Below are 20,424 nucleotides of genomic sequence, written 5' to 3' on the forward strand. Positions count from 1 at the left end.
AAACATAAAAAAAGGAAAGCAGTCCATCCTTTTCAACCCTTCTCTGAACTGAAGGGAAAATGCAGTTAAAAGTGATTCACGTGCTCAGAGAAGAACCCAAGTAGGGAGGAAGGACACTCTTTACCTTTTCCTTCTTCATCAATTCATTGGCAGCAGAGATCAACTTTCTGAAGCAGTACTCACTGCTAGTTGGATTAGAAAAGTGGTAAATCTCTTTCATGCTGAAAGATGAAAGCTTTAGCTTACTTCCCAGTGAGGCTTTATGGATGTGCTCAGTACTCCAAGAGGGAAACAGAGCTCAAAGCATAACAGTGAGCCGCACAGCCATGGTGGAGCTGTGCATTCCCAGCACGCTCTGAGACACACGCTCACTCTCATTCCCCTCTGAGTCCCTTGCCAGGAGCAAGGCACAGAAGACCCATCAACTCAAAGCATGAAGAGAAACAGAGGGAGCTAAATGGAAAGCATCACTTCTTTTTGTTCCCTGGTTTAATTTTCTCAATTGTATTTGCTGCATGTCTGAAGCACAGTCAGAAGGCTGAGAGTTGGAATAAGGCAACAGGGATCATTTACAATTAATCGCCAATTACTACTGCAAGCCTCAGATCAGAACCTGTGTTTCAAAAGAACTTTCTTCTCTAGCTACACAAATTACCTCAGTTACTCGGGCCCCAAGGACCAGCCTACTCAGTCTTTTCACAATTGAACATTTATATGGTTGTTCGGACAGGATGCCACTGTTCAAAAGAAAAAAGTTTGTATTTTAAGATCACTTCTGTAAGTCCATCATTCCCTCCTCCATAAGCAGAGAAGGAATGGATGGATAGCAACTAAAACCAGCTCCACTACAGTAAGGACAAGGAGATTAATTGATTCTGGAGCTAAGAACACAGGGCTTCTAAAACTTTACCCATATCCCTCCTTCCTACTCCCAAACACAAACTTCGGAGAAACCTGAGAAATGAGAAAATGAAACATTTTAACAATTGATGCAAATCTCATTTTCCAGACACAGAAGACTGCCTGCACAGAATACGAACGTAGTAATAACAAGCTCTTCCTGTTGTTGAAAGACAAAATTGAAGAACTGGTTAATTGCCTTATGCTGTTACCAGTGATGGAAAGGTGGCCAAGTAGAGGATGTCCCTGAGCCCTGATGACTGGAATTCGGGAGAACAGTCGTGGAAATCATTGCATGGGCCTCCCCTGCCCCGGTATTTTTCATCAGACATCTCCTTTGATCTGGTAATACCTGAGAAAGAAATTCAGTATCCTTGGACTTTAATCTGACACATTATTGCTGTTTGAATGTTATTAAGTTTGCTAAACTTGTAACTGTCCATTGCCTTTTTTTTTAAATCAAGTTTTGTAAAAGATTTGGCTATCTGTTTTTTTCATAGTTTTCTGCTAAGTTTTATTGAGCTACCAAAAGCTCAAAAGCCAAGTAAAACAGTAGCTTACTTTCCATTACAAAAGGTTAGACTTTAAAATTACAAAATTACTTCTTAATTGATGGCAAAAATAAAGGGTATTTTCTAATTTGCAGATTTATCTCAAATAAAAAACTACTGCACTACTGCCCTGGAGGAAGGTACTGAGAGATCACACGGGAGAGTAAAGCCAAAGGGGTTTGACGTGGGCATTTCAATACTACTGATCACATTGCACATGGCACAGCTCATTACGACAGTGCAAGAAAAACAGTACAGAACTAGACAGTTAGCTTTGCTCTGTTTCATTTTGCTTCCATCTAATTTAACTACCTATAGAGGAAATACTCTTGAAAGCATTAAAAACTGAATTGCATTCAGAGCCAACCAGTAAAACAGACAAGGGACAGTACTAGGATACTTACTCTTGTAATTTGTCCACAGATTTCTACCACATAAACAAACCAAGGAGAGGAAGTAGGAAAGACCAAATAAACAGGCTGTAATTCCATATATAGACTGACAAAGGTATACTCCTTTTATTGTTAATGTTCAAAGGAAGATTATAGAAGACTTGCAAGAGAATAGACTCAGGGAGATAAGTATGTATTCATGGCTAATTTTATGCTGGTCAGGAAGAAAGGTCTGAGAAAATGCTGGATTTCATTGACAATAAAATCTGATCTCTGATTTAAGTACTTCTCACTCTTAGACTTGGAAGGCTCTGGTGCAGTAGTATCTGCACACGATAAGCAGAACAACATATTATTCATGGTGCACGTTTATCACAGTGAAACTGCAGAGATACACACACATACAAACAAAGGATGCCTGCTGCTCTCAAAGGAAAACCTTTCCTACTTTTAGGAGCAGTACACCAAGAACAGAAAACTTACAAAACCATCATAGTCTCACCCCCAGGAGATTATTTATTTTCTTATGCTGGGCTGTGAACCAGCATGCTGACTGAGGGAAAATGTTGAAAGGTATGCAATGCTCCCAAGTCCCAAGCACCCAGGTGCAGCTTTCTAGCTGGGAAGCGCTGGCCTAGTAGCATGCCACAGGTGAGCATCTTACAATTTGTTTTGCCATCACTGCCGGAAAGATCAAGAAACAGAAAAAAAGATGTCCAGAGAAATCATATGTCTGTCTAGGACCACAGGAATCTATAAATATAGACGCAGAACTGCATCTTTTGACTATTTCATTTCAGAAGAAAAAGAAACCTAGACTAGACAGCAGCACTGTGTCTAATAATCTTGCCAGTCACTGGCAACTGTGCAAGCAGGCATGCTGTGTGGGACTCAGCTCTAAACGCTGGAGTACACCTCCATGACAACGTGCTGGCAGACAGAAGCTAATTCTGCACTAGCTAACCGAGGTACTACAGACAGGGTAGCTCTGTGTACAGCTGCCCTAGACACCTGCGCAGAACACCTGCAGACGTAACTCTAAGGCCCACAGTACTTCCTATCCAGGTACAGTCACTTGTGAATCCTCCTTTCCTTTAAATCAGCCTTAAAATTCATATCCCCACTGATCACTCACTTCTGTAAGGACCACCACCCAGCTGGGTGAGAGGCATTACAGCAGTAAAACATGAAGCAGTACAAAGTATCACACCCGCACTAGGATTTGGGGCTGTGCCTGGAACCCTAATTTAGAAATAAGAAAAATGAAAGGTCCAAGGAGGAACCATAATAAATGCCTGATATCAAATTATTTACTACAGATTAAGAATATGTAATTTGCTCAGAATTTTTGTTTTGCTAAGGAGGCACAAGACAGACCCATTTATACAAAAGGTAATACAATAAAAGAAGAGATTGTACATTTTATATTTTAAAAACAGCAAGCTAAGCAATGAGCTTAAGTTAATAAGAAAAACTGAACTAGGAAATTAGGGGAAATGGTTTGATGGTAAGGCCAAGTGGAAAGAAGAACAATTTCCTTAATGAGGTAGTTACTCTTAACTAGCGGAGCTCAAAGCAGGCATTTACTAACTGAAACAGACTGGGTAATATATTTCTCTTAGTATGCTCCGTTTAAGATAATGTCGTTTCCTGTTGAGAGTCTTGGGTGGATAGCAACTTTATGCCTGGATTTAACTTTGAAGAAACCTCTTTCTTGCTCTGCGAGGAGTAAAACCTCTTTAAGGCAACATGAAATAGAAAAAGCCATCTCTATGGCACAAAGCTTACTTCAGAAAATAAAAGCTTGAGAAGAACATTTTTTTCTAATTTGGCTTTTCAGCAATACCCTACGGCAGGAAATGTAGATCAACAAAACCTGAAAACAATCACCAAGAAAATATTTACATCGTCTGTGTTCTGCCTTCACAGTTCTCAGGACGTAAGAATTTATTGTCGTTTTTTGAAATTAGTAACAGAACAGCAATGAAATGGGGTTGAGAGAGATCAGTGAGAATTTAAAACCTCACTTCTCATTTACTGACTTCTGGATTTCAGCCATGCATTTGCTGACCTTTTTTATCCCTTACTGCCATGTTCTCTCTAGCTTGGTTTACTCAGAGATTATCAATTCACTGTTGAGAACAAAATGCCACTTTTCCAAGATACTACTTTAAAAGATTTTGACAAGTCACACATCTCTAAGGATTTGACAGGTAAAGCTTTCTATCACAAAGTAAAACGGTAACAGAGAGGTTCAATCAAAATATGCAAACAGAAGTTATTTATCCCACCATCTAGAAATCTAAGAGTAAATGAAATAATATCCAGAGTAAATACCAGTCCTAGAAATTCAATCTAATGGTACATGAAAGCAGGAGGTCTTCTCCTTTACTATTTGTTTGCTTGGTGGGTTCGGTTTGAGGTTTTTGGTTGGTTGGTTGGTTGATTTCTTTTGGTTTTAAGATCAAGAAAACCTTTAACTATTAGTTGCTTGCAATTCAGTGGAACGATTGATTAGAAAAATGTGGCATCTTTCTACAGTGGACCTCTAATCAAAACTTGGAAGCCTGAAGAAATTATGTGAGAAAATTCCAGCACCTACAGAGTCAGGAGAGAGAGACCCTGGGCTGCAGTAACTTTGGCTCAGAGTCCATAGGCATCTTGTGGAAATTTTCACTTGTCTTGTACTCGGATATTTCAAGTGTACTATTAACATGAAACTATATGCCTCCCTCCAGTCATGGAGAAAGACAGCTAGCCAGAGATTGGGCTGAGTATCTGTTTGACTGCTGAAAGGAAAAAAATAGCGTCCTGTTGCTCCCCATTAGTTTGGAGAGTCCCTGAGATACTGCTGACTGGAACACACCGCCATCACAATATAAAGGCACAAAGGAAAATTCACTGGCATTAACATAACTCTTTAACGAAATATTTTGCAGTATTATTTCCACTTCTAAAGGGCCTTAAGATCAGCTCTGTGCTGAGACCTGGAAAAGGCAGCAGGAAGGATAACTTAAAAAGATCAAGAGTTGTCATCCTTTCATCATCTAGCGAAAGAAAAATCCTTCCAAATAATTATTTCTAAGTTAAAAAAAGAAAATAAAATTTTAGTATCACTTGCAAGATTTCTGCAGCACTGTTGTTAAACTATTACATTTCTTACTAGTATCAGCCGAGCTGAAAAAAACCCCACTGTTTTCAGTTGCCCAGAAGACAGCATGAACAAAAATGTGTGTAGCGCAACTTACTGTTAACTGTGCAAAAGCAATGTCCAGATAAGTTGAGACCCAGTAAATCAGCAGTGGGATTAGGAGAAAATTAATTAAGCAATGCAGACCAAATTCACTGTTGTGTAACAATTTGAGCCATTCCTGGTTTTCTAATTGGTTTGTTCAGACTAACGGACATCCAGAATTTACCTAATAAACAGGTAAATAATGTCACGTAATGCTTACTACACTAGAGACTTACCTCACTACCCAAACACTAATTGCTTCTGCAGTGTAGTGTCAGATCTACAAGGCATCCTTATTTGCATGGAACAACAGTGGTCACAAAATGAACAAAAAGGATACCATTACTGGGAATTTTTTTTAAATTCAATGAGCCATCTCTTCCTCTCTTCCTATCAGCACATACCACTTGGAAAGCTAAGGACTGGTACAATTAATGGACTAAACTCCATCTGTCAACTACCTACTTCATTCAGAAGTTTGAAATATAGGTCCGTTATAATTACATCTGTAATGCTAACACGGAAACTGTATGACATCCTCAGTCAAATTAACAATGATCATCCACAAATATCAGTGTCCAAAGAGACAGGCCAGACGCAGTTTCAACAGCTAGCAATTATGTTCTGTGCAGATATACTGCAAAATGCTTTGCTTCTCTGACACCATGCAGGTAGAAACGAAAACAAGATTTCTGTCTTTGAAAACGCAAACAATATAGTTACATGTAGCTATTCTTAAAGCAAGAGACTAGAGGATTTCAGCATTGATACACTTTCCATGCAAGAGCAATACAACACCAGTCTCTCAAGAGAAAGCTGTGCATTGGAAAGCCTGCAATTCGAGTCTTATCAGGTCCCTCCTTAGCACAGAAAAGGTCTGGATCAGGTAAAGCATGTTTTAATTTGTTGTATCTCATCTCACCTTCATTTCTTTGAGGAAAATAATTAGACTGCTAACACTGAGACAATCTCCATTACATGTCAAGTTGTGGCTGCTGATCCAAAACGTTGAAGGCTTTAGAGCTTCTTCAATGAAATGGATGACCTAGATAAACCTCTCTTAAGCCTCTTTCTTGGAGGTGGCCTAAAAACATTTTTATGAAGCTTTTCAAAGAACTGGCCTAAAACAGACCTCTAAAATAACAGCCCCCATGCCAACATTACACTAACCTCATGTTTGCCAATATTTTAAAGCAACTGGAAGGAAACTAACTGTGTAAGTGCTGATAAGTGCAACTATAAACATATTTGTTGTTGAAAGGCTCCCTCATAAGGCAAAACACAAGATTATCCTGAAGTTAATGTAAGAAAACATCCTTTTTGAAACAGCTTCTCCAAATGAGACTGTATCAACAATAAATCCCAAGTTGGCCTAGTATTCAGGTTTTTGAACAGTATCTGAACAGAGCAAAAAGTCCGTATCCTTAAATACATACATATGCCAATTATGACTTCCGAGAAAAATGAAAACAAAAACCAGTGAATTTATGCCCTGAAACCCAGTTAGCTTCTACAATTATTATCCTAATGTATTTTAATAAATGTTTAATGTACTGATTCCATTACTTTGCCTCGATAATATCAAAACAGAACATTCCAACATTTAATTACTATTTATTTTGTGTGTGCTGTGTTTTGATGCTAACGAATGCTTTCTAGTTCCTTTAGGTGTCATCTTCATCCCTAAAATATTCATCAGGATCAACTATGCTTTTTGTTGCCTTGAATAAAAACTGTGTACCTAAAATAGCTGATATTAAAAATCAAGCCGTAAAAGCAACCAAAATACCACTTAGTCCAGAGAGCTAGTTCCTTTTTGCAATTTCATCAGCGAGATCCTTTTGCCCCTCACTTCTGTGCAAAAAACCTTCAGACCAAGTTTTCCATAATTACGGGCAGAAATAGCATCATTGCTTCACTCCTTCCTTTACAGAAATACAACTTTTTTCAGAGTAACCCAACATCTGAATGTCTTCATATAAAAAAGCTCCAATAAACACAGTTCATCCTTTTCTAAGGATGAGTGCAAGAAATAATCAATGTTTTTGTCACACTAGTGTGTGCTTCCACTATAGGCCAAACAACTGTTCTGTGTTAAGGGAAGGAAAACGTTTTCAGGATACCTGTAAATGCTCATGCAGATTTGATCAAAACAAAGAAACAGTGATAATATCATTGGTACATCTACACTGCCAGATGCTCACGGGATTATTTTATATAGAATTTTCTTCTATTCTCAGTCTCTGTAGAACTTTCAAACTCCTTCACAGCCCAATATTAACCACTCTGAATATGCCCAAGACCGGGGCTGGCCACGTTTGCTTCACACCGTGACCAGCTCAACCAGCTGCCAAACCCCACATGAGGAATCCTTTCTGCATGCCACCCGCAGCACAGGGAAGGAAGGTGTCCCCAGCCTCAAGAGGAGAGGGGAGGGCAGGCTACACGAGCACAGACTGACCAAAGCAGCCCCGTCAGGTTTAGGAGAGGTGTGCCTACAGACACCAGTGCATGTCTAACCAGCAACATGCAGCCAAGACTCACGCCCTGCTCCTCCCTTGCCAACACACTACCCACAAGCGCTTGCACTGGCAGTTCAGGATTTGGTACCGACGGAGAAATGTATTTGTAGGACACTTGCTCTACTTACTGCAGAAGCTGAAAGGTGCCACCTACCCCCACTGTGTAGAGGGAAGGGAAAAGGTTTCTCTTTACCATTTAGAAAGCTATAGAGGGTAGATTTGGATTGGATATAAGGAAGAAATTTTTATGTTAAAGGTGGTGAGGTACTGGAACAGGTTCCCCAGAGAGGTTGTGGATGCCCCATCACTGGAAGTGTTCAATGTCAGGTTGGATGGGGCTTTGAGCAACTTGATTGAGTGGAAGGTGTCCCTGCCCGTAGCAGGTGGGTTGGACTAGATGATCTTTGAGGTCCCTTCCAACCCAAACCATTCTAGGATTCTATGGCATGGGACCTCTGCTCTTTCTTATTGTTGATTTTGGTTGTCTTCTACTTTTAGTAGAAAGTAGTTTACTTCACGTCTACTTTAGGTCACCCTCCTAAACCCTCCCCCCAGCGAGGCAGTGCTGTTCCATTATAGCTAGGTTTGTACATGAATCTCCTGCCTCATCAATTTTTGCTATTGGCCATACTTCAGCTCCTTATTGCCTGACTGTGGCAGACAACAATTTAATTTACCAAGGACTACAACACCTGAATTTAAATAGAAATTAAGTTAAATATGATCTCTGTATCACAGGCAAACTGGTACAGTCGAATTAAGCCTGATTTTAAATTCTGAAAACCCGTCATAGTGCTAACTGCTACAGATCCTGCATTTAACATTCAGATTTAAGCAGCATGCAGTAATTATGGCTTAGAACCACATATTTAAAATGAAGCAGCAATAAAATCAGGAAAAACGCCAGTACATAAAACTTCTTGCAGCTTCATAATGCTTTAAGCAGAGCGCTGAAAACCTGAGCACTTGCAATCATTACAATATTGAAAAAGTTTTCACAGTATTTTAAACATTCATTACATTTCCTTGCACCTATTTTACTCATATCTAAGACTTGCATAAATTCAAGACTAAAGAATCAGTACTGTGAGTTTAGCCCTAGGTATATACATACCTATTAAAGGTATGTATATTAAAGGTGGTGAATGAACCTGTTACGGCTCTGCACAAAAGCATGCAAGAATTGATGAATGAAAGATTATTTACTATTTTAGTGATAACTTTTTAAAAAACTGGGTTGAAATATGCGAGGAAGGACTTTATTTCATAAGTCACTTTCTCACTTAATTTTATGCTTAGCAGTGTGTCCAACATAATTACTCATAATAAATTGCCATATGATTGAATTTTTCTCTTTATCCAAAAAGCATTACGAACATCTGATGTTCTGTCGATTAGAATCTGGCTCCATGTCTGCAATGGAATTTTCCACAAAAAAAAAAAAAATCCTGTGTTAATTCTGAGAGAATGATTACAGAAAGAGAACTCTAAACATTTCCATACCTTCTCTAAAACTAGGATGGAAGAGGAAATAATTCCTCAATACAATCTTAATTATATGTATACAAAAATGAAACATGCTAAATTTCAGTGAGACTTTGAGGAAGCATGGTGGGATGCTTGGAGGAGATTACACAGAACCTGAAAATAACCATTCCTGGAGAATTAAAGAAGAGTTTATGCAACTTTTTCTATGAATTGTTTTCCTATTAGATTTTTAAGATAAATGAAAACCAATGCCAGAATATTAATAGAAAGTCTTAAAAACCACAGCAGCATTAGAACAGACACAATGCTGGAGGATAAGGCAACAAAATTGACCAGTGTAAACCTTCCCAAGTAGTTCTGACACAGAAGCATGACTCTCTTACACCACAGTGAAATTGATACTGAAATTCATATTTATTTATTTATTTAGTAAATAAATTACTCTTTCAGCAAATATTTCTAGAAAAGTAAATCAAAGACTGAGCTATAATAAGTTCCTAAATCTTGGAACTTACTCTTAGATTCTTAAAAGGACAAATTCTGAACAAACCCAGTAATTACAGACAGATGTAGTGACTCCAGACACCTGCAACTAGTGATAAAGGATTTATGTCACATGCCCAAAAGAGTTGGGTGTGGAAAATCAACTACAGTAATGAGAATACCCTGGCTTTGCAAGCAATATTGTCATAAGTCTCAAACCATGACTGCTGCATAGGATTAAAGGCAAATTAATCATTTTCAGAGTAAAATAATTACTGTGAAAACCATGTATTTGTTTCCTTCCATGCCAGGTAAGACTGAAGTAGCTCAGCAACTAAGGTGTAAGGAAATTAACACTGAAGCTTATGAGACGCTGTATGACAAACAAGTAAGATGTCCATAATTCAAACTACTAACAAACGTCATCAAGTAGGAGATGTGATGGATCACATGTGGAAGACACAAAGGTGAGAAAGCATCAGAGCACAGCATCAACAGAACACACAAAGAAGTAACAGAGATTAATATTTTCAACAAATGGGTAATGAAGCAAATGAAAAATGCACAAGAGACACATATAAGCGATGACATGAGAATATGTAGTAAGATGCATAAAATTTGATTGAAATGCATGGAAGCGGAGCAGTAGCTTGAACTCCAGCTGGATTCTACCACTGCAATGTTTATTAAATCTAATATTGCATACTGGTGACTATCTACTAGAACCCTGAAAAGAAATAAAAAATGACTTGCAAATGCTGACTCAAACTGCACAACTGGAAAAGGTTGTGCAAGTCTGGAAGGAAATCTCTGGAAAGAATGGAAAATGGAATTGGGAGAGGGGGATGCAGAGTGGATAAGCAATGGATAAGTGATGCCAAGATCTTTAGAATCCTCTGAAACTGGAAAACTCTGAACACTTGTACACTTAATTCAAAGTGGTGAATGGCTGAAAATAGCTTGAGAATTTGAGTCTTCCATTTTATAGGACTATCTTAGATTATTATGCATAAGCTTTCACTGCAACAGCAGATATGCTGAAAAACATAGTTCTCAATGTGTCCAAAAAATCTCAGTAACAAAAGACAGAAAGTAAATCTTAACAGAACAGTTACTGTTTAGGAATTTATTTTAAAATAATTTTTATTCATTATCACTTCCTTTCCAAAGGTCAGGATACTTCCTCTAACACATCAAGCTACTTACACAGCTTGCTGAAAGAAAGGACCATAAACATTATGTCCTTTTCAATTCCACCCCACGTTCAGCATCTTGAGACATCCCACTCCTCTGAAACCTACTGCTGGGCAGCTAACTACCTCAGCCTTGCCCTGCACCATCTTCCAAACTGTCCTTCCTCCCAGTCTTAGCTTCTTCATCAGTTATACAGAAAAAAGGATTACTTTCTAACAACTTCTATACTGTTCTCGCACCCCTATATAGTACCTTATGAATGTTCATATTCTCTTCTTTCACTTGCAGACCCATCCCCATCCTTTCATAAGCATTTTTATGAGATTTCCTTCACTTCAACTGCTGCAGTACTGATCAGACTGTGATTTGGAGAAACTCGCACTGAGTTCTCACATTTCTGTACAACAGGGAAACCATGTCTGCCCCATCTCTTCTTTTTTTTTGTGCAACATAATTTAATGTAGATAAAACCAAGCTAGGACATAAGTCACATCTTTTTCTCCATGAAGAAAAGTTTCATTCAATAGCAAAGAATAACTGACAGAGAAAAATGACAAATAATATATAAAAAACAAAGCTAAAAAATTTGAAAAAAAGATGCAGTAGAGTGAAATATGGAGGAAGACCCTTCAAAAGAAATACAAGTTTAACACACAGCCCTTGTGATTCATTGAGCAAGTCTGAAGTTAGATGAGACAGAATGAATTCACAGTACCATTTGCTAAGAGTAAGAAATAAATTCTCTAGCCATATGCTGCTGATGTTACAAAAAGGACAGTGAACTGTCCTCTTACTTTGGAATGGGATCTGTCCCTTAGGCAACTAGAACCACATCTAAAGATCTGCACTGGTGACCACAGACACTGAACATGCCTGGGAAGTCACAGCAGAACTTGAGAGCTGGCCCAGCTGTGTGGAAAGTTTCTCTTCTTTGGGAAGGGAACAGGCGGTTCATCTCCAAAAAATTCTGCATGATAACTAAAGATCAGAAGACATATTTCTCAAGATGGTAACTTACAACTGAAGCACTGATTAAAAGAGGTAACTTAAGACATATGGAGATAAAGATAGCGGTGCCTAGTTATATCAAATGCTGTCAGAAAGATTTTTAGCATCAGGGGTTTTTCATTTTGTTTTTTCTTTTTTTTTTTTTTTCTCCTTCTTCAAAAAGGGTGGATATTTTCCAGTTCAGTTTATCTCTTGTGCCCAGGCAGTAGAATTCAACTTTTAAAACAGGGAAGCTGGAGTAGGAGGAAGCTGTTTCTACAAGGTTTGGAAGTTCACAGCCTTCGAAAACTTAAAATTCCTTTCCTTATATCTGCATTAAAAGAGATCCTATGAACTTTTTAAACAATACAGAAAACAAAGCACATAACTTACCTCGTAGTAACTTCGCACAGCATTGCAAAATGCTTCATCCGCTACGATTTGCGTCTCCCCATTCAAAAAGGCCTGGAAACGTTCCTTCAGTATCTGTAGCTGCTGCTTATTGAGCTATGCAAGAAAAAAAGGAGAGAGGAGATAACAAATATAGTTAGTCTCGAAGTAAAAGTGTGCAGCACTATACACATTTGGAAGCTGTGAACAGGGAAGAAAAGGCAGAAGCTCCCTGGCCACCTGGCTCCCTAGTGAGCAGCCATTCTTCAGAGTCCCACCTGGGCAAGCCAGGTTGCTGCAGCAAGTCATGCACACACTCAGCATGCAACTAAACCTCTACTCTTTCCCTTGTGTCCTCAGGATGCTACAGGTAAGTCTGCATGGATACTTCTTCTGAGCAATATTTTATATGCATATGCTGAATAAAATGGCTGACCTTCCCTATGGCAGAAGCACCAGCTAATAAAACTTAGCTCTTAGGTCCAGTCTTCAAATATTTCAAATAAGTGAAAAACAACTGAGATGCCTCCATTTTTTGGTCTAATCTAGGTGCTACCATTGGCATGTTTTAACAAGCATGCTCACTGTGAAGAAAATGGATGAAACATGCTCCCTATGAACAAAATGGACTTCTAGCCACGGATGTTGTACCACTATCAACGACATGAAACAACTCATCTTGGGGAACAGCAGCCACAAGGCTCCAAGAATTATACCAAATTACATTTGGTGAACTTCATATCAAAGTTGAGTGCATTTTGAAAACAGACTCCTAGTAGAGAACATTACATGATTAAACCTTGCAATCAACCTGTTTTTAACCAAAGTTTAATGTTATGGGAAAAAGCAAAATCTGAAAGCTCTCTAGGGATGCAGATACAGGCCTTTCGCCAAGGTTCCTACCAACTCTTGAAATATTTAGTAAGATATTTCAATTCTGTGAGAAGTTAGAATATCACATCAAAGGAGACTGCCACTAACATACTAATATAACAAAGCAACAGTTAAAAATAGTTGTTTTGCTTTCCCAAAACTTAAAAACTCATGTAAAGCCTTTATTCCACTGAATATTCCTGAACTTTAACATTAAAAAAATTCAAACAGAACTCATTGAGAAGTTTTTCATCCTTCCTGTATTTTGCTTTGTTAAAAATAAACAAATAAATATATGTATAGCCAGAAATTGAAAATATTTTTTCAGAGGGCAGAAAGTTATATTTGTAATGGCTAACCTGCAACAAATAACATTACCCTGATCGCATCATTTTTTCTTACAGAAGAACTTTTTGGCATCTACAGTAAGTATGGTGACCTTAGGCTTTCAGGTCTCTAGTGTCGACACTCTGAAGCCATTTAAGCTACAACACTGTTACAACATTAGCAAAATTACTGCTCTCTTGATAATGTGCCTACCTTGGACAATGCCTATTTCCTTCATATCAAGGGAGGATTTTCATCCTACATAAAGTCTGCGGAGTTTGCCAAGTCATGTGCGTCTACGAAACACACAGCAATTTACTGCAAAACTCTCCAAATGGAACACAAACCTGAAAGCTGTTCTATTTTCACAGGAAACAATAGTACAGATGCCATCTAAATAGTTGATATAAGAAATCCTCTGAAAAATGGTGAAGTGTAGGCAGTAGCAATGCAAAGCCAAAGAACTATGCCTTTGAAAAAAATCCAAGCAAGTTAAAAATACATGGTAATTCTGTTCCTCATCTTAACGAAACGATTAGCAATATGGAACTAGCCCCAAGAAATCCCTACCAAAGACAAGGCCTCCCGCTGAGGCAAGCAAACTTCAACAGACATTGCTGTGACTTGGAAAAAATTTCCTGCATGAGCTCTTGAGAGCAGCAGCCCAACACTGACACATTGTCAGCCTATACCACTGCTAGTTAAAAATCAATGGGAGAGAAGTATTTGTATTATGTCTGCACATACAGCAAAAATGGCATCTATCCACCTGTCTGCCAGACTTCCATTCCTTACACAGAATCTGCACCACAAAGGTTAGCTGTTTCTAACAGAAATCAAACTTTATTCCTAGATACACAGGACAGGTCTTTCCCTTTATTTGATTCCCCTTATTCTTCTCTAATTTTCTAAAGATATTGGACAAGCTGAGATATCGGAAAATGAAAATCATTAAGGATGGTTTGAGGTTTTTTTCAGCACACATTTGTTCTCACAGGGGGCTTAAAAAAGAGCCGAGCACTCCGCAGACGGTGCACCACTGCTGAGCAAGCAGCTCCTTTACCCCATGGAATATTCACAGCTCTGACACGAGAACATGTGGGCTTCCTGCCAAGGCAATTATGGAAATGTGTTTCCATGCTTGCAGACTTCATTCTTTAGGTGATTTGCTTGTCTATTACCCACACATCAAACAAAAACATTATGAATAAGGCAACAAAATAGAAATTTAATTCTGACTTCCTCATTTCTAACCATCATAGTTCAGCAAACTGAAATGCCTTTAAAATATTTATATATGGCTTTCATATTCACTAATCAGGTAGTAAGCAATTCTAAGGGTTGGGTGGCATTTTAGGATTGCTGTACATTTCTTAAATTACTTATGTTTTAGTGCGAAAACTGGATGTGCAGGGGAATAAAGTTCTCCTGCAAAACTAAAAAATAATAATAATTCCAATGGAAAATATGAAAAGCTACACCTTGCACTAAGGATAATGTGATAAGGTCCCAAGTACTGTCATGTATATAGATGCAGTTGTGTTAACTGTCAAGATACAGAATAATTTATAGTAGTCTGCTGTAGCATACAGTTCCTCTGGTTTTTTTTATTTGTCAGAATATTGAGTGTACAGTGAATTCTCACTCATCTTTTTTTTTTTTTTATGTTGGTCATTTTTAATAGATTCATTAACAATCTTCAATTTGCAGCCAAATGCCTTTAAAAATGAAATGAAACAAAACAAAACCAACAGTAAAAGAAGTAGCTTAGAAATGCGGAGAATAAAGGGACTCTAATTGCATTAGAATGCCATAATAGCAAATGGAGAGAAACAGGCGTCTATACAGGACATTAACTCTTGGACACTGGCAAACAGCTCAACCTATCCAAATCTGGGCTACCTTTGAAGTTGTCCATCTTGGTTAACAAGAAACAAGAGATAAGCACATCATGCATAACCAGAATCCCAAGTGAAATGCTTAAACTTAAGGGCAATAAGCCTGGCCAGATTCTCTCTGGTGGAAGTTCACATAAAGGAGCTCAAAATCCTTCTGCAGTAGGATTACCTTTTCACTGCACGTGCCCTTTCCGCCTTTCCTCTGTGCAAGACCCATACACATCAGACCTTCGCTTTCAGTCCCTCACTACTTTACATCTTTACTGTCAGTTGCCTCTGTGTCTGCATTTTAATTCTAATAGAAAGAACCATGAACAGCAAAATTAAAATAAAAATAAAAATTGACATTACTACATGTAGCCCCAAATGTAAACTGAACTCTGAATATCAACTGAAGTGTACAGCAAAGCCTCACTGATTCTGTTGCTTTCCCTCAACCTGCTTCAGTTTTGTATTGCTTATTTGGATTTCACATTCTCAGTGGTATGAAATCTGTTGTAACTCTGTGTGATACTTCATAAATAACTACTGCTGCTTCATAGGAGAATGTATAACTAAATTCCAGCAACTCAGAATACCAAGTTTGACTGCATTCTGCAGAATGACTGAAGATAAGCAAAGACAACTTTAAGGGAAAACAAGATTAACTGCCCTCAAATTTGCTTTTTCTTTATTGCAGCCATGCAACAGGTAAAAATTTCTCTTCCCCTCCACGCCTGTGCCTTTCACAAAAGGTAACTTTTTTTTTTTACTTTACATTTGCTAACCTTAATAGACTATCAAAGAATGAAAACATATATTTAAGATAGAATAAACTTCTCAAAGAGCTATTTAATTAAATGAAGAATAACTTTTTTCCAAGTTGCAGTAGCAATTTAACTTTTCATAATTTACAGAGTAACACAAAGGTATCGAAAGAGCCTCAAGCACTTAACTATTAAAAAAATTTCTCATCTTGCATTTACCATTTCAAAGAAGTCTTATATATCGCCCAATATATTCCTCTTTGAGCACTAATTTAAAGATTTGTTTTTTCCCTTCTAAAGTGAAACTTGGGTATGAAAAGCGAGAGGCATTTCTGTTTTAGTTCCACTCATACCTTTAAACAATTTCAATAAATGGATTTTACAGAGTTTAAATTCTTTTTTTACAAGAAGTTGCATTTCAAACAGATCTGGCAGTTTAGGGAGTTGTTCCAGTGTCACAGGTTTTACTTCATTAAATAATAAACTCCAATATTTTGAAGGAAAAATGAAGCATGTATGTATATGTAACAGTAACACTGTTTATCTTCTCTTTGAAAGAAATAAGGAAAAAAAACCTCCATCCTAGCTTCACAGACTTTGATGCTAGATTTAGAGCATTTTCATCTGCTTCTCACTGCCTAAGTACACAGAGCAGCTCACTACTGCCCTAAACATATGCAGCCAACAGCAGCTGGCAAAGACATAACTCACAGCACAACTGTCCCCTACAAAACTTTGGCCTTTAAAATGAAAAAGCTTAAAATGTGGCCTGCGTGTTGGCCGCAACCAGCCTCTCTCCCCATGCCCCAGAGCACCGCGGACGCTGGCTTGCAACCACAGCCTGCGGCTGGCCCTATTCCCCACAAGTGCAGTCAGCCAAAGAGCTGTACTGGAGGAATAACATTCTGAACCATTGCCACCTTGTGGCAATTTTAGAAATATAGCAAAGAAATAATTGCAGGTTGCATGTCTTCACACTCAGAGCTGGGATCTGTGTGAGTTATCAATAAGCCCCTGACCTTAGCACAAGCAAGAGCATTGCTACTTCTCTACTCCCACACTGTAGTGTGAAATTACCCTTTCTCAGACCATATGGGTATTTTAGGGAAATAGCAGGAGGTGATGACTGCAATTATTGCTAGAGCTAGATAAAATATTTCTTATGCAGACTACAAAAAGAAAGGGGTAGGGAGGAGCCAACCAAAGAGCCGCTCCCCGAATTCTCAGGTGCAATGTATATGATCTGTAGCATCAAACATGACTTAAGTCCCTGAACACTTCCTAAAAACAAGAAGCTTTTTTATTTCAAAACTACGCCATTTTGTCCAATGTCTTCCACAGCAGCAGCTGCTTGTGGACAACTTTAGCCAAAACGATATTTTTTGAGAGCAGAGAAGAGTGGAAAAAGAACGCAATGAGCGTTCCCTCAAACAGCTGTCTCTCCCTTCCATTTCAGTCAGGAGATAAATTTGCATCTCCTGAATGAACAAAAACGAAGGTACAAATAACTCCTTTTCCATCCAACTTCTCACACACTTCTTTGAACGTAACTTTGTTTCTTGTCCTGCCAGGCTCTTTGTCAAGGAAAAAAAAGGAAAAAAGAGTAGAAATTATGCTAAGGACTAACTTTCTGATGTCATGAATTGAGTTTTGCTATAGGATAATTCATCCCACTTGCCCATACCCTCAGCCAGAACCAAACCTGGACGATACAACAGGTCAATGCATTTACAGTGATGCTCAATTTAACACACCACTTCCAGGACGATAAAAATTCAACTACCAATAATTTCCTAGCAATTCAAATAGACCCTACACATTTAACAGGTCCACTTGCACATCAAACCAAGTTTTCAACCTAAGCTCCACATGCATACAAAAGGAGCATGTATACGTTTTACATGGGTTTTGTTGGGTTTTTTTAGATTTTGTTTCGTATGATTTCACTCTGCCTTGAAAGGTAGCTGGTTAAGTGCCGATCTAACTGCCATCTCCCTTGTCTCCCCACCTTCCCAAATCCTCCAACTGCAGTAGCGTGCTCAAAGATGTCAAGCTCAGCGACTCTCTCCCTGCGCCTCTTCTGCAGTCTCCCAGCTCAGCTGTGCAGGGGTACTGGTCAACCCATCACAGCGGGCTTTCCTCTTCCCAAATGAGCCTTGGAAACAGCAGGACAGTATCTAACAACACTTGCAACAGCCATCACTCTACTGCCGAGTGAGACTCAAGAGCCACCCTGCTGTAACCCCAGCTTCCCATGGTGGTGGGGAAGGCTTTATCCATAGGGCCGGACTCTGGAAAGCCACATACACACTTCCTCTGCAAGAGCCAAGGGCAGGGCACAGTGTCTTAGGCTGAACCCATCATTATCCTCTCCTTCCAGGAAAAAAAAAAATGCTTGTGCCACATCATTGGCTGTTGATGAGCTTCACCTCACACCGGTGATGCGAATAAGCCTGCAAAGCAAATAGCCAGTTATAAACAGCAATTCTCACTCCATTTCTCCTCCTTCTTCCCCCACCCTGCCTCCTCTTCCAGTATCTGCCTACACAAGAATATTACTTGTGTTTCAGAGCAGAGACGGAGACTGTTCATTTATAGTGAATTACTTGAGAGATTTTCTACTGAGGAAGAAGACTAAATAAATAGTATTAGAGAATCTCAGTACTAAGACAAAGGTGATAGCTGTGGTTACTGTGCTGAACTATGGAGGTCTTCACTGTGTGCAATAATGGCCCTATACAGCATGTGGGTGGCACACAATATATGCTGTCCTTTACTATTCATTACATAAAGCAGTTTGATTTTCTGTATAACAGATAAATATTTTGCTGTCACTTAGCAACCTGCCCTGCTCGTTGATTTTCTTAAAGCTTAAGTTATTCCAAGTAAAACAGTGTCTGTAAGGATTCTGTTTGCTGTCACTCCGCACAGACTACACTATGTACATACTCGTTGTACAACAATTCAGTGCCTCGTAGAATCAAATATTAGATTTCCAAAATCAGCTAATACATTTACCAAATTCATCATTCTTTATAATCAAACAAGCACAACATGGCATTTACCCTTCGTTGGTCTGACACTTGTTTAAAAACCAGAAACACTACCAATAATGTACTGGTCATTCAATTCCACTTATAGGGTATTTCACTGTAAGTTAGAAATATTTTCTGTATCATTAAGTCTGAAACTTCAAATATTTTCATTGTCTGGAGCATCATATTCAAAATTCTTTGACAGGATTGTAAAACATTTCACAAGGAACAGAGAGTTTGGGGATTGGTTTTCTTCAGGAGTAGAAGGGATGGGACAAAAATCACAGGCAGTAAGCAAAGGCCAAGTCGGATTTATGTGAAGCAATTCAAGTGTACCACACTGACTGCCAAAATATAGAACCGAAGACAGCTTCCAAAAAGGTCAGATTGGCAACCTGAGAGGAAAAGAAAAGTAAGTATTTTGATAATGAAGGGGAACAAATATTTGCAGGGGGGGATCAGACTTTCCTAATTTTTGGACAAAAGAATGAAAAGATATAAAGAAATGCAGAAAAAATTAACTACTTAGAAGTTCCTCATAGCAATGGTAGATTTCTTTATTGTTGAAAAAAATTGTCAACCTTTTACAGACTATGCCACACTAGGAGAGAAAGCATCTGCTATGTATTTGTCCCAAGTGCAGTAAATATCACACCCAATAAAAGCTATCTCTGAGGTTGTCAGTGCAGCTGCAATCATCATCTTTGTACCTACTCCTACTATCTGAGATTTGCTGTAGAGTTTAGCTGACAATCATCAGCTAGATTTGTATTATTGTATTTGTTTCTTCTGTGCAGCAGACTTCACTGATCTCCTCTCAGTCTTGAGTGGCTGCATAGACATGCTACAGCTAGGCCAGCTATGTTTTGCCGTCCCTCGTGCCACCACTGTTTGAGGCCACCTCCCATGCAGAGTACACAGTGGCACTGCAGCTTTACTTCCTTGAGGTTGCCAGAGGCACAAGGAGACCAGTCATGCCTGAAAGCTACACAAGCAAAGCTTCCAGCCAAGAAAGCTGATGATGGCTCGTGCAGGTGACCATGAAAATTATGCCTAGCAGAGATGCGCACAGCGATCCTCGCCCTGGTGGGAACCTCAGCTACCAGTGCCTTTCCAGAAACGAAAACCGAGGGAAGTTTAGAGGTAACTGCTGTTAACATGTGAGTAGATGTACAGCTCTGACTCACAGTGTACGTCAGCAGTTCAAACTGTGCTGGACTGAATGGATTTGCACCACTTCCTACAGAATAGCTCCTGTCTTCCTCCTCTGCATCTACATCATCTTTTCCACCCCACGTCAACTTTGCACCCCCAGAACTATTTGTCAGAACTATTTACTCCAAGAAACCAGCTTTCTCATTTTGCAAAACTTCTCCACATATAAATTAAGCTACCAGAAACAG

At 38.8% G+C, this 20,424-nt stretch overlaps 2 protein-coding genes across 9 annotated transcripts in view; both read right to left on the bottom strand.

The window, feature by feature from the left end:
• The window catches only part of AASS (aminoadipate-semialdehyde synthase), a 512,915-nt gene that overhangs the window by 322,532 nt on the left and 169,959 nt on the right, over nucleotides 1–20,424 (bottom strand). The window lies entirely within an intron of this gene.
• Nucleotides 1–20,424, bottom strand: part of CADPS2 (calcium dependent secretion activator 2) — a 333,579-nt gene that overhangs the window by 246,948 nt on the left and 66,207 nt on the right. For all 8 annotated transcript variants that reach the window (XM_052790487.1, XM_052790486.1, XM_052790483.1 and 5 more), the window contains exon 2: nucleotides 12,146–12,259. In XM_052790487.1, the coding sequence (XP_052646447.1) occupies nucleotides 12,146–12,259 (114 nt within the window). The remainder of the gene's footprint in view (nucleotides 1–12,145; nucleotides 12,260–20,424) is intronic.

The sequence above is a fragment of the Harpia harpyja genome, chromosome 6 (assembly GCF_026419915.1).
Source record: "Harpia harpyja isolate bHarHar1 chromosome 6, bHarHar1 primary haplotype, whole genome shotgun sequence".
NCBI lineage: Eukaryota > Metazoa > Chordata > Aves > Accipitriformes > Accipitridae > Harpia > Harpia harpyja.